The following is a 15,511-nucleotide window of genomic DNA, read 5'->3' on the forward strand; positions in this document are numbered from 1 at the left end:
TGTTTTCACTGCTATGCTGACGATATCCAGCTATACATCTCCACTAAATCCATCACTCATTTAACCCACTCCACCCTGTCAAACTGTCTCTTTGAAATTAAATCCTGGATGCAAGCAAACTTTCTTAAACTCAACTGTGACAAATCAGACATGATCCTAATTGGTCCAAATTCCCTCACCCAAACAGCCAAAGACTTCCACCTCACCATCAACAACTCCACCCTGTCCCCCTCCCCTCACTGCCGCAACCTTGGTATCATCTTCGACAGCAACCTCTCCTTCAACCAACACATCAAATAAGTCACTAAAACAGCCTTCTTTCACCTTAAAAACATTTCTCGCCTCCGCCCCTCACTCTCTCGCAATGCTGGCGAAGCCCTGATCCATGCCTTCATTACATCCCGCCTTGACTATTGCAATAGCATCCTTTATGGCACAACCTCCAAACTCCTCAGTAAACTCCAATATATCCAAAACTCTGCCGCCCGCCTCCTCACTCACACCCGCTCCTGCGACCACATCACCCCTGTCCTTCAGAACCTCCACTGGCTCCCTGTTCCACAACGCATTCACTTCAAACTCCTCCTACTCACCCATAAAGCCCTCCACAACCAGGCCCCCTCTTACCTCACAGACCTGCTCCACCCTTACACCCCTTCCTGCAGCCTCCGCTCTTCCAATGCCAACCTTCTCACCGTCCCCAAGACCAAGCACAGAACCTGGGGGGACAGAGCCTTCTCCGTTGCTGCCCCCACCCTCTGGAATTCCCTCCCAAAACTCATCCATGACTGCACTGACCTCCCATCATTCAAATCACTACTCAAAACTCACCTGTTCCATTCTGCTTTTAATGTTTAGCTATTTTTATTCATTTACTTAAGCCTATTTATTTGTTTTTTCACTCCCATTACTATTCCTCTTTGTCTTCGATGTCTTTGCTGAAAATTGTTTTTTTGATGTGTTTGAACTGTCTCTGTAAAGTGACTTTGAGAACTTTGAAAAGCGCTTTTTAAATAAAATGTATTATTATTATTATCATTATTATTATTATTATTAAACATTTTTGATACCTAAACATTTTATTCGGCAAGATAATCCTCACGAATGAAGCCTTGTTCGTGACAATCAAAGCTTAAATGCAATCGCCAGGAGTAAAAAGCTAATGTTAGGCTATGAACGAACTACACTAGACCTGTCACATGACTTAACGTCACCACCATAACAAGACTTGAAGCCATGTTTGGTATGATGACGTGCTGTAGTCTCAATTAGCCACTTGTTAGCAACCGCCTAGTTTAAGACACGTAAAAGCTTCAAAGTTTACAAGCAGGGTATTTACTGACATATTTCCTGTCATAGAATAAAACGTGAAAGTCTCCTCAGCTTGTGTTAACCACAGACCTTATTTTGGGCCCTGTACAAAAAAACCCCTTTACTTCAAGACGAGGGAACTGGAGTGATAAAATGCTAACTCATTTCCTGGTTCTTGGACTCATCCCTGGGGCTCTCTGTTGGTATTGGTCAAAAATGGTAAATGGACTGCATTTATAAAGCACACTCACAGTCTCAGTGACCACTTAAAGCACTTTACAGCACAAGCACCATTCACCCATTCATACACTGGTGGCTGCTCATTAGATTAACATTCACATACATTCACACTTGGGATTCAATATTCCACCAAGGACACTTCAACATGTAGACTGCAGGGGCCAGGGACTGAACCATCGACCCTTCAGTTTATAGAGAACTGCTCAACCTCGTGAGCCACAGCTGCCTAGAAGATGCCGTTTAAGTCTGGTTCTAGTTTGTTCATATAAGCGAAGAGGCTCATTAATATACAATGTATTACTAATTCATCTAAAAAAGTTGATGATGTTAATAATATCAATTAATTTATCATTTAAAGAACAGCTTGTAAATAGGCTGGCTGATAAAATGGTAATAAAAAGAGGGGAATAATAGAGCAGACCTCAGGAGTGTGTGTGTGTGTGTGTGTGTACACAGTATGCTGTATGTGCTGCATGTGTTGATCTGCACTGCATGTTAAACTCTGATTTTCTTTCCTCTGACAGTTTATTTTACAGAACAGAGGAAACCAAAGGTCATCTTCATGATGGGTACGTGCACACAACACATACACACACCTCAGCACTGGTGGAGCCTACCTCATTAGGAGCAGCTGAAAATGCACACACAGACACAGGCAAGATAGTAATGAGCAGCTGCTGACTGCTGGGCTGGTTGTTAGTTAAACTGGCCACACACACACACACACACACACACACACATACACAGGGAGGCAGAAAATAGTACCGATCAGTTGATCAGCTGCTTTGACATTTCTGCACGTTTCAAGTGAAACTCAGACAGTTGTAGCTCTGATGAAAAAGCTGCGTTCAGAAGCGTCGCTGGAGAGAAAACGACAGATGTTTTGTTCTCAGAGGCTTTTGCTCGTTGCAGACGACAATGGAAAGTTCATGAAGTAATTTCAGAAAGTTTTAGCAGAAAAGATGGCTCCTGTAGAACTTAACAGCTTGTTTCAACACCAGAAAAGAAGACACTGATTATTACATGAAGAGAAGAGACGTAGTGGAAGATGTAAAATACTAGTGATAAAAACAATATTTTAGGCGAGTCTTTTTTATTGTCATCTCATATATTTTGTAGATTTTATGCTGAAAATTCAACTTCAAAGTTTCTTTTCATAAGCAATGTATGCTTATTTATCATGCACTACCAATGGGTGTGTTTATTGTGGAGTAATTAACTCCTCTTATTTTCAAGATGATCTGTTTTGACATGTAGGCTATTACCTCTGGCAGGTTTGATGGTTTTACCCCGTTTCAGGTGATTAAATTCTTTTGCTAACCGTGTGATAAACATTTTGACCCAGCAAAGATCCATCTGGGATCAAAATTTGTTTTGTGTAAATAAATCAGGAGTCAGTGTGCAGCTGTAACAGTTCACGTAATGTTGGTTTCCAGCAGCTTTGCACCTGTAAGTCATTTGCATATAATTACACTCCTTCTTCAGTTTGGGGCTATTTTCCTGCTCTCAGATCAGTTGAAGGATAAATGCTCCTACACAGGTAGCGAACATGCCTGAATTTCTTTGGATAATCCTTAAATCTAAAATAAAATTGTGTCATGAGCTGAAACGAGGCTGTTTATTAGAATTCCTCATAAACTGAAGGAGCACAATGTAGATAACTGTCATTTATCAAGCGAAAAAACCAAAACAATTACAGGTTTAAGGATCTTAAATGTGAGGATTTTTTATTTTTCTCTGTTTTGTGTCACTGTGGATTGAGTATCTTTGGGGTTTTAGACTGTTGATCAAACACAGCAGACTCTTTGAATGTGTTATCTCACACTCTGGGACTTCTGATGGTCATTTTCTACAAGTACGAGTATGATTAAAAAATAATGAAATGAATAATGAAAAATCCTAATCTTCAGCATGAACTATATAATGTGGTGATATCTCTTATGCTGCCATTTTGGGCAGGTTTCTCCTTTTCTCTCTTATTCTAGTGAAATGAAAGTCTCACAAAAATGAAATACTCAAACACTACTGCTTCAAAGTTCTGCTCAGGTGCAGCAGATGAGTAAATGCACTCATTTACTTCCACCCTCTGGAGCCAGAGTTTGAGTGTGTTTCTTTGTGATCAATTAGTATGCTGTGACAGTGAAGCAGTGTGGCTCAGTCCACTAATTGAGGCCTAGACAGAGAGACGAAGGTTAATGAGAGATCTGGGACTCAGAGTCTCCCTTACCCACCGTTCACTTCGCCACCACTGGAAATCACTAAAGATTCAGTCATTAAAAGACTGTTTCTTTCACATGGCTATGTGTGTTAGTGTAAAAAAACTTTCCATGAAAACCAGCATGACAAATCCCCACTGATCTGTACTAACACCAGTTTGTGTGAATGTTTGAGAAACAGACGTCGAAGTTAGACCAGGGGTTTTTCCTCAGCAGGGGCAGATAATTGGGGGAAAATGCCAACAGCATATAAAACATTAGTCAACTTGCATGTGTCTCCTGAGCAGATTTTAGAGCATATAATGAAAGGTTGGCAACATCAGCTAACACATTTAGGATTTTATTCTGCTTATAACCTTCAGCGTGTTCTAAGAGAAATAGAGATTCATCAGAGCAGTAAATGGTTTACAGCTTTCATCACAGCATCAGTTTCTCCTGCTTTAACTTTTAATTGTCACTGTTATAAACTGAGCAGCTGTTGTCTTCATGCATGTCTGTACTATAGCTGTTACCCTGAACTATCACTGTTCTCTTTAGATCTCTCTTAAACCTTTCACTGTTCAGCCTGCAGGTTGCCAGAGGCAATATGTGAGACAATTCACAGGCAGGTCGCACTATGACATGTTAGATGAATATGAACATGTTACATATGTAGTGTCTTTTCAAAAAGAACAACCTTACAAAAACATAGTAATAATAAATAGTAATGATAAAATCATGTTTCTGTCCATCAGGTGAGTGTAAGGCCAATATCCACTATTCTTTTCGCCTTGTTTTTGGTCTCCACCGACTCCTCAGGGAAACATCTGTCTCTTTCGCTGCTAAATGCTCCATTATGTACGCTGATTAGTTGCTAACTAACTGTGTCCATCTACTATTTGGTGCTGAACAGTAGCATATAGAGTGCTGCAGGGATGACGTTGTTTTGTGGGCTGCTGTGGCAGTTGGCATTGCCTTGGTTCTCTTGACAAAAAAACAATGGAATTTCTCTCATTGGATTTTGGATTATTGCAGAAATAAGCTCTGTGGTGCTCTGAGTACCTACACGTTTTGTTTAGCAAAATAATCTTCACAAAAGAACGCCACTTTATGATTCTTTAAGTATAAACGCAATTGTGAAGAGTAACAAGGTAATGGAAACAGAACACAACTCTGAAAACTATGCTCACCAGAGGAAAAAACAAATGGCACCATAATATGCAACTGAGGGCTGAAATGTTAGCAAAAACAGTAGATATCAGCATGTCAAGGGTTTATTCAAACATCTCGTGTCTACCAGAGAGAAAATGTTGTTAAAAAAAAACTGTCTCAGTGTCTTCCTCTCCATACATTTCTTAGCATGGAGAAATTATCCCACTAAACGGCCAGTAGTGATATACTTTGATATTTACAGCTATTTGATCGAATCACTGGGTAAGATCAGCATGTAAGCTAACAAAGATCAAAACCAGGCCTTGCAAAGCTTACTTATCTTCACCCTCTACAGTTTGTCTGGCCAAATTACCTAATGCTGATGACTCATGCCTACATCCACTTTTGTCCTCTTAAAAGTTCTGATTTTAATTCAGCACCTTTTAATTACTTAGATCTGGGTTCTTTGCCCTGTTGGTAGTGCATCCCATCACACAGCAGCTTTTAGACATTTTTCTGTTGTTTGGGAGCAGAGGGGAAAGACAAGGAGGCACCTTCACTCAGTACAAAGTCATTGGAGAGCAATAAAGTTTTCCTCTCCGATGGGGGCAGGACTTCAGTGCGCTTTGTCTCTGTAAACAAACTACACTACCATCACATGACCAAACGTCCTCTCCACAACAAGGCTGTAAAGCCATGTTTGGTCTGAGGAGACTCTGTAGTCTCATTTAGCCGCTTGTTAGCAACTGCCTTTTGAAGACACATAAAAGCCTCAAAATGAATAGGGTGTTTACTGACATTTTTTATGTCATACAACAAAACGAAAAATGAAAATCTCTTGAGCTTGTGTAAACAACAGACCTTAGTTCAGGCATTTAACCAAAAACCCATTCAAGAAACCCATCGACTTTTAGACAAGGGAACTGGAAGTGCAGAAATGCTAACTCATGTCTGTATTGTAGGACCCATTCCTGCAGAACTCGTGGGTTTATCGGAGCTTTAACTCTGAAATTAGCTGCGGCTGAAAATTGGGCTGATGAGAGCAGTAAGACTGAACCAAATCATTAGAGCTGTGGGCCAGAAAATCCAAATAATGAGCTATTGTAGAGGCAAAAATCGGCGCCTGGAAGTGGGCCTGTAGGCTCCCGACCTTGTCCTCCACTTGACTTTTCTGTTTGCCTTTGATGTAGATCTGATACCTTGGAGTCAGCTAAGTAATACTCACAGAAACACTGGAGACAGGCAGAGTCCGATGTAATCGAGTTTAATGTGTTCACAAGCTTTAACACATACAACTCAGTGAGTCACGCTCCGGAGCAGGACTAAAGTTTCACTTTCTGAGGTGCTCCTTTTATGCTGGTGGAGATTCAGGAGAATCTCCACCTTCTTTCTTTAGCCCTTCCTACCTGAGTCCAAACCTATTGGTGGTCGGCCTTTTTGCCTTTGTCCAGACTTGCCCGAACATGCCCAGGCATGTTTTAATGGTGTATCATTTTCCATAGGCCTATGAATCCCCAGATTCTCCCACCATTAGGTTAGAACTCAGGGTTACACTATTTTTAAAAAATATATAGAACTCAGGGACTATTTCTATAAGTCCCTTGTGCCTTTATGCAATATAATCTTTTAATATGCATCAGGTAATACAAACACTTGGGTGTATGTGTGACAGGTTATGTGTGTTCTTTTGAGCATGGATACAATGTGAACTTATATTATGAATACTTTGTTATGTATGACAATGTTTTAACACATATAGATGCATTTCACTCAGTGTTATAAGAACTTATGCATAAAACATGGTTATATCATGGTTATATGACTTTTCCTTAATCAATCTATGCAGTATATCACTTTTACTGGATTAGGGATTAATTCTTACACTACACTATAAAATGCTAAAATGTCCTGTAGTGCTGAGGGGAACTGAAGAGTTGGGTGATGATGACTTTCTCTGGATCTACACACTTCACATTACACACAGTCATTTCATCCACTGTTATTATAAAAAAAATATTGCAGCTTTGAAAATAGAGTGTGCCCCTAAAACCAAAGCAACTGGGTAGTCTAATAAGGTAGCAAATCCTTGCAAACCTAATACCTAAACTCATGGCAGGTCAAATCAACATAAATAGCTCATTTATTTTAACTTAAGTGGACCATCCCTCTAATACAGCCACTGCAGTTTTTGAGAAAAAATGGACACAATAATGTATAGCCTACACAAGAAATATAATAGACACAAGAAAATCCGAAAACAGTGTCAGAGATGTTGGCACTTAAATCATCTTCCCTATTGTAATATTTAGTCAAAACAGTATGAACCCTTCAGCTTTGCATTATTTAAAGCACTTTCAAAACCCAAGTTACAAAATGCTTTGCAACTGCAAGGACTAAATTATGTAGTGCAAGTAACACAGAACTGGCTAGTACTTAACAAGTCTGTTGTACTCAATATGAAAGTGACTCAGCTATTTTATCTACTTATGATGACTCATTATGTGGTGGAACACGTAGTTTGTGTACCACATAAACTGAATCCTGCCTGCAAGATTAGTTTTGTGAGGACAGGTTTTCTTTCCAGGCACGTCAGATATGATGCCGACTTTGAAAACATTGTGTGTAGACTCCATGACTAAGCACGAGGACTCCTTAATTATAAATGAAAAGTTACTGTCCCCTCGTCAACCCCTCAGCTCCTGCTGTTGCTCTTTTCCAAAACTGCTCCACTGATGCTGACACTGCAGCTTCAGGGAGTTATCTGTCAGACTCTGCTCTTTAATCTGGTGGTGGAGAAGAAGAAGGGCTCAGAGTCACTTGCTGCCCATCTACCTGCCCTCTGAAATGCTGATGAGAGTGAGTATCAGGGCATCTTCAAGGAATAAAGTGAGGAGGGGATGAAAAGAAAATGGCATTATATAGGAGTTCTGGAGTGATGGTGTAAAGTTATACACCTTAAACTGGATAAAACTCAACTTGTAATTGAAGCAAACCACAGATAGGTTAGAAGAGGAAGGAGAAGAAGAAGACGAAGGAAAAGAAGAAGAAGATAAATTTATATATATAATCAGGACCTATACATGTTTTAAATGGAGAAACTGCCTGGGGCTGCCTTGGACAGGTGACCCAGGCAGTTGGGGGTTCAGTGCCTTGCACAAGGGCACCTCAGCAGTGCCTAGGATGCAAACTGGCACCTCTCCAGCTACCAGTCCACGCTCCATACTTGGTCTGTACGGGGACTTGAGTCGAACCATGGCCACTGCAGCAAGGACATAGCCCTTTGTACATGGGACGCCCGCTCTACCCACTGAGATAATGTTACTTTATGTTTCAACATGCTATGGTTAATGTGTGGGTAGGTGTAGACACAAGAACCATTTGGTTTTGGTGGCACTGTCCCGTCTGGAAACACAGTGATGTCTGGGTAAAAACACACCCACATTTGGAAAGAAAAACAACCAATTTTGTTGTCCATTGGTCTTGAAAAGTGGTCTGCAGCTTGGCAAAGGTCAGGCCTAGGTGTCACGCCATCCCCCCACAATGACAAAGTCAGCTCATATACTATGTGAATTTAGAAACGTTGATTTTATATGTATAAAATATACAAATGCAACATATCTGTGGTTTGCAGAAACACACAGCACTAACATTTTTATCCGGCAACTGCGGTGAGTTGCCTGCTGGTAACTGCTGCATGCTTTGTTTTATTAAATTCCTGTCAGCTATTGGTGTATTATAAAGTTTGGTGCTGTTTTTGCCTCGTCGTACATGTTGCCAATCATCAAATACTTGCTGAGCAACACATAGAGGCAGAACTATAATCAGCAATTTAATTAAAAAGATGTATGAGCTGTTGTTGACATCTCTCATTAAAATGAATAATAGTAGGCTTATATCTGTTCAGGAAAAGTATTACATACGCATTTATGTTCTCAAAACTGCTTTAATTAAAAGTTGGGATAGAAGAGTTTTAGGTAGTTGTACTTTATATAGTTTTATCCATTGAAAACCTCCCTGACTATAACAACTGGTGGAAAAGTTGAAGCAGCATTCTGCAGCAGTGCTTCAGAAAATAGGTGAAAATGATGCCCGGGGGAAATGCTAATGTGAAGCTTCACTGGTGTCTGAGCTTTCAGACTTGTTTCATCTTCATGTTCTCAACCCACCGCTTTCTCTCACTCCTATCTCTCTCATTTCTATTTCCCTCCTCTCTGCAGAAAATTACCATTTTATTCTTGTAATAAGAGTCACATTTAAATAATGACCCAAAAAAACTGCTGTTAGTGTGAGTTGTTTTAGTAATGTTTTGCACTGATGCAATGGCAATTTTGCACATCGGTGGCCCTTGATGAAAACCAAGAATGTCATTAATAAGCAGCGAGCACCACAGCTGTTAAAAGATGAGGCTGGTGACTCAAGACCAAAACTAACAATTAAATGGTCCCTCTTGCACTACTTTATGACTTCTCAACATGATCTGCGGCTCTCAGCCCCCAAGCCCATTCTTTCCTACTGAAAACAAAAATGTTATCTCAAAAACAGTTTCATTTTTAATGAAAAACATTTTTAAAAAAAAGGCTCAGTGATCTCCTAAAAAGCTGAGCACTGTAGTTTGTAGTGATTTAAGATCTATCTGTGGTGGATTAATACACATTTAGAGCTTTAGTGAATATTTACGGCAGCAGGACCGTGTATGTGGAACTGAGAGCGTGTGTGTTCATAATAAGGGAACAACAGCCTGGCTTCTCAATGTGTTTTATTAGTTTTTGGACAACATTGGAACTCTGTGGCTTGGAGTAATAAAATACATCAGGCTTTAGATACACAGGCCGAAGTGGGATTTACTGATTGTGGGTGCAGTGAAATCATCATTTCCATTTTCAACCACATATCTGAAGCCAGGTCAAGGTAGCAGCAGGCCAAGCAAAGCATTCCAGATGCAATGCTTTCCAGCTCCTCCTGGGGGACCCTAAGGTGTTCCCAGGCCAGATGAGATATGTAATCCCTCCAGCATGTTCTGGGTCTGCCCTGGGGCTGCCTACCAGAGGGATGTGCCCTGAACAGCTCTAACAGGACACGTCCAGGAGGCATCCTGATCAGATGCCTGAACCACCTCATCTGACCCCTTTCGACGGGAAGGAGAAGCAGCTCTCCTCTGAGCTCCCTCCGGATGTCCGAGCTCCCGACCCTATCTCTATGGCCGAGCCCAGACATCTTCATTTTGCCTGCTTGTATCAGTGATCTTATTCATTTGGTTGCTACCCAGAGCTCATGACCATAGGTGAGGGTTGGGATGTAGATGGACCAGTAATTTGAAAGCTTTGCCCCCCGGCTCAGCTCCTTCCTCACCACCACGGTCCAGTGCAGCGCCTGCATCACTGCAGACACCGCGCCAAACCACTGATCCATCTCATGCTCCACTCTACCCTCATTCATGAACAAGATCCTGAGATACTTGACCTCCCTCGCATGGGGCAGTAACTCTCTCCCAACCCAGAGGGGACAATCCCCTGTTTTCGGACAGAGAACCATGGCCTCAGATTTGGAAACAGTACAACAAAATATAGAAAATAGCCAACCTTATCCTTTACAGGTAAGGAGGAACTACCTGATGTAGTTTCCTTTCCACAAGAGGTTACAGATTAGTGTCCTCAAGTTGATTTACAGAAACTTACATGATTAATAAAATTGTTGATTTTCTATTAGATTATTATTATAAACTTTATCTCTGAGGTTTTAACTGTTGCATAGACAAAACAACTTGAGCACGACACATTTTTTATTATTCAGTTAATCAAATAAAAATGTTTATTAAAGATTGCCTCTGGTAATTATTCAGTTGCTCTCAAGTCAGATTGTTTTACCTTCTTATTCCACTAAAAGGATAAATTGGTGTAAAGAAGTTTAGAAATTCTGGCTCAAAACAACTGACAGTGAACAAACTTGAACCCTGAGTCTCTGCAGAAAATAATAAGTCCAGAAAATAAATCTGTCTTTCTACAGTCTGTGTTTACCACTCAAAATTGCTTTCTTTTGAAATTAGTAGCAGACGTCCTCCACAGTCCTTAAGTGGTTGGTGACAGTAGAAAGGAAACCATTCTTCACAAGGAGATCCAGTCATCTTTTGGGAATCCGGCAGAGAACATTTTTGTATTTTCCTTGATGTCAATAACTGAAGCATCTTAATTAGTGGAGGTGAGAAGCTCGTCTCCTCTGCAGCACTTGTCGTTTGGATTGATTTATTTTTTACATCAAAGTGTTACCTGCTGAAGCTTTTAAGGAAAAGAATTACGAAGCAGGAAGGAATTCACATATGAAATTACTAGACAGGTTTTTTTTCACTCGTTTATATGGATTTGTGCTGGCTTTGCCTCGTTTCATCTCTGTCCCCTGCTCCATCTCTATCTAATATAATCCATCTGTCACTTTTGCTCTTGTCAAGGACAACACTGTGATGGAGTTGTTCACACATGGTGGGGTTTTTTCAAATCTAAACCTCCACCTACCTGAGCTTCAGTAGAGAGACTAGAAGAGGCGAAGCAAAGTGCCATCATCTACAACCGCTCAACAATTTCACTTCTAGACTTGCAGCATAAGTTGAGTTTAGTGGACTAAATGTGGGACTGTTTTGCTCTAAGAAATGACAAAACTATCCACAAGATTCAGAGAGACATCTGCAAACAAATGTGTGTTTGGTCCAACAAGGAGCATTTTAGTTTTCACTATGTTTAAAATTAAAAAGTTTGGAGATATTCAGTTTTAAACAGGCAGGTGTGAAGTTTTGAGAGACTTCTTATGAATTTCCAAGGTTGAATTGGCATATATAACTGCATATCATCAGCATAGCCATAAAATGGAGCCCATAATTATGAATAATTCCATCTAATGTACCAGAAGAGAAGAAGACCCAGGACAGTGACTTGAGGTACACCAGGTAAAACTAAAGGATTCAGGCAGGGTATATTTATCAAATACAAAATGAGAATGAAGCAGTTTAATTCTTATTTAATGTCTATCATTTACTAGAGGTGGTGTAATAACAGGCTATGACTAACGGGAACTGCCCATTGGTCCAACATACCATTGTTCCGACCATATTAAACCCATTGTTCCGAAGTCCGTTCCAAAATCATCATAATGCCCTGTGGTTAAGGTCTGGTTAGGTTTAGGCACAAAAACCACTTGGTTAGGGTTAGGAAAAGATCATGGTGTGGGTTAAAATGAAAAAGAAAGTGACAAACACATAAGCTGTGAGTCTGTTTCGCCTCAATCCTTTCCCAGCTGACCCAGAGCCGGTCGCGGCGCACCATCAAGGTAGAAATACGCCCGCCGGGAGCTGTTCAGCACCGCGGACCGTCAGACTAATGGGGTGTCAGACCAATGACATGGACCCTGATTAACACCGTCAAATGCTGCACTGAGACCTAAATCTGCAGCTCCCTTGGCTTTACAGAGTTTTACAGTGAGTTTCAGCTCATTGTTAAGCTGTACAACCCACAATTTTACTGTTTTGTTTTGCACTGACTGCTCTCACTGTCTTGTTTTTAACCGAAGCTGGCTGCCTACTCAGGGAATAAGCTCTTTAAACTTACTGTACACTACATCCTCAGCCTTAAACAGCAGACCAAAAAGATAGTGACAAGCTGGTGAACTTAGTGGAGCATTCAACATCTAAGGAGACAGATATTTCCCTCAGGAGTCAGTGGAGACCAAAAACAGAGCTCAAAGAGAGAGATTATTGGACTGAAATTCAACGGGTGACCTGAAACAAACACTCTAAATTAGTGATAATGTTGCTCAGTAATTGCTGGATGTCTAAATGGGCAACTGTTCTTTCAGGTTTAAGTTAGGCTTCAGAAGTTTGTGGTTGCCATTAAACTCCACGAAGAAGAAGAAGAAGAAGAAGAAGTTTGTGGTAAAAAAAGTAATTAAATTGGTGGAGAACCTGAACATTAACTCAAATTAAAGCAGCAAAAAAAGATGTTATTACAGTATACAACAGCGCAGAGGCATTATAAACACACTTCAGACTTCTCGTCCGAAGCTTTGACTATCAAGGCCAGTTAATCTAAATTTCAAATGGTTTCAGAGGGAGAAAAATATCTTTACCCACAGAGCCATTTCATACAGCAGGTTTGAGTTTGAGCCGACTAACCAGGGAGTCCCTAACAAGCTTCTCTGGGCTTTTGCTTCAGTCCTGGTGGGTCATTATTTTGCTTCCTGGCAGAGGTGTCAAGCAGCAGAGGAATACTTCAGGGAAGTAGGCGTCGGGGGCTGGTGAAATATATTAAGTCAGTGGGTATGTGCTGAATGTACAATGAATGAATGCATTACTGCCCTCCCTTCCTTTTCCTGACTTCATGGTCATCCGCGGGTGAGCTGAGCCCCGCTCATATCAGTCCGTGCTCTCAGAGGAAACGGTGATGAGGACGTTGTTTTTGGCGGAGGGCAGCGACACTCGGATTGGAGAAGAATACTGATGATTGTGAAGCACGTCCTGAGTTTTATTACTGTGCCCAAGGCTGGTTATGATTAATCACCACTGTCCACTGACGCTTCATGCAGCTTCATGGCCATGTAATACAGTTAACCTGCGATAAAACACCTACAGTCCTCACAGCTCACAGCACAGCAGACAGACTGCTGAAATATTTTTGAATTCTTTAAAGGAAATAGGCTAAAATTTAATTCCTAAATGGTGGCTGGTTAGTAATGACAGTGTGTTTTTCTCCTTGGGCTGTTACAATGTATGCAGCCTGCGTGTGTGGTCTCCTGTCTTTGTGAGGACCAGTTTGGGTCTTGGGAGTAAGACAGTGTGGAGTCGAAGTATAAAGTGGCATGAAAAGTAAGAGAGTACAAGTTCCCGAAATTCATAGTGAGGTACAATACTTGAGTGTGTGTACTCGCCACTGGTTAAGGTACAAGGGAAAGTATTATGTGAATGTGGGACTTTACAAGTACAAAACCAATAAACATGCATGTGTGCATGCCTGTGTGTGCGTGCCTGTGTGAGAGTAGTGTTAAATTAAGGTGGCAGTGCAGGTAGATTCAGTTAGAGGAGAGAAGATGATAATGATCTGTGATAACCTGACTCTGAGCCCCTGGCAATGAATCAGACCTGTGACACACACACACACACACACACACACACACACACACACACACACACACATACACACAGAGTTACCTACCTATCTGCTACACTCACACACATTTTATCAATTTATTTATGCCCACACAAAAAGAACCATACATACAATATTAAACATGCAACAGAATACATTTAGTCATGGAACAGTGACATAGGTCTTTGCTGTAGAAAACATAGCACTCAGTTGTCAGGGATATAAGTAACAGTGTCTCCACCATATATGGCAGTAGAGACAGCACAGTACTTTGCAGGTCATGTAGCCCTATTTTTGGGCATCCTAAGTTGTTGAAGCCCTCTTAAGACCAAGCTGTGAATTTGTCTGAGGCTGCCCAATATGAAAGCAGGTAGTCCGCACCTATAACCTACGTCGGCTATCTCTATAACAAACACTTCCTTGGACTCTTCACTGACAACCACAACATCTGGTGGTAGACAGATGTGAAAGGGTATCTGGGTTACAATTGTAGAGGTGGAACATGGAAGGTTTGACGCAGGAACATTTGTACATTCTGGATGAAAAAAGGCAGGATATGGCTTCTGCTCTGAGGTCTACTAATCTGTCATGACGTGCTATGTACAGTCATTTGTAAGCATGACAGCTATCCAAGATGTGTGACAGCTTCCATGATGTGTTCTGTGGTGTGATGCAAACAGTGAGAAACCACAGGTTGAGAGACAGGACAGTGAGCAACACACACACCCTCCATTTCGTATTATCTCCCACTTTCATGCTCTTCCTTTACCTCTCAATTTCCTCTTTGTCATTCTTGCCTCACTTAGTGTCTTGCCTCAGTGATGACTTATGTGAGGATGGACTGACCTCTGCTTGTATCTTTGTGTGTGTGTGTGTGTGTGTGTGTGTGCGTTTGTTCTCTCAGGTGGTCCAGGCTCGGGCAAATCTCTCCAGTGTGAGCGGATGGAGGAGAGGTTCGGCCTGCGTTGCGTCACCCTGGGTGACCTGCTGTGTAACGAGCTGCAGTCTCACAGCGATAGAGGGCGTCACCTGCGAGACGTCCTGGAGAGAGGAGAGCAGCTGCCCGAGGTCAGTGGGGCACTTATGTCACCTGAAACAGGACTATCCCAGATTTTACTGTATAATGAGTTCATGTTATGGCCGCCATTTTTAATTGTTTTAACTCAAAACGCTTCATTGTTGCAGTTAGGAACAAAAAATGGAGCCACAAGCGACTGTTTGTCTTGGTCAGTGCATAACTTATAAAAACAGTGAGAGAGAAGAAAAAGAAAAAATATGTACTGCAAAAGTCAAGAATCATATAGGCCTATATAAATATGTTATTCTGCTATTAGCCGAACACATAACTGAATTTTTTAGCTCTGTGATTAGTCTCACTCTCCAGACCTTTCTCAAGAAAAGAAAGGTCTGGCTGGGCCGACTCTCACTTTGAGATTGGAGAAAAAAACACCCCGGCTGCTTGTATTTCTTTCAACCAATCACAGTCGT

General features: G+C 41.2%; 1 protein-coding gene across 1 annotated transcript in view; it reads left to right on the top strand.

Annotated features, from left to right (window-relative positions):
* Positions 1-15,511, top strand: part of ak5 (adenylate kinase 5) — a 107,105-nt gene that overhangs the window by 74,031 nt on the left and 17,563 nt on the right. The window contains exons 10-11 of the mRNA XM_033651181.2: positions 2,076-2,120; positions 14,928-15,091. Coding sequence (XP_033507072.1) covers positions 2,076-2,120; positions 14,928-15,091 — 209 coding nt within the window. The remainder of the gene's footprint in view (positions 1-2,075; positions 2,121-14,927; positions 15,092-15,511) is intronic.

Source organism: Epinephelus lanceolatus, chromosome 12 (assembly GCF_041903045.1).
Source record: "Epinephelus lanceolatus isolate andai-2023 chromosome 12, ASM4190304v1, whole genome shotgun sequence".
Lineage (NCBI taxonomy): Eukaryota > Metazoa > Chordata > Actinopteri > Perciformes > Serranidae > Epinephelus > Epinephelus lanceolatus.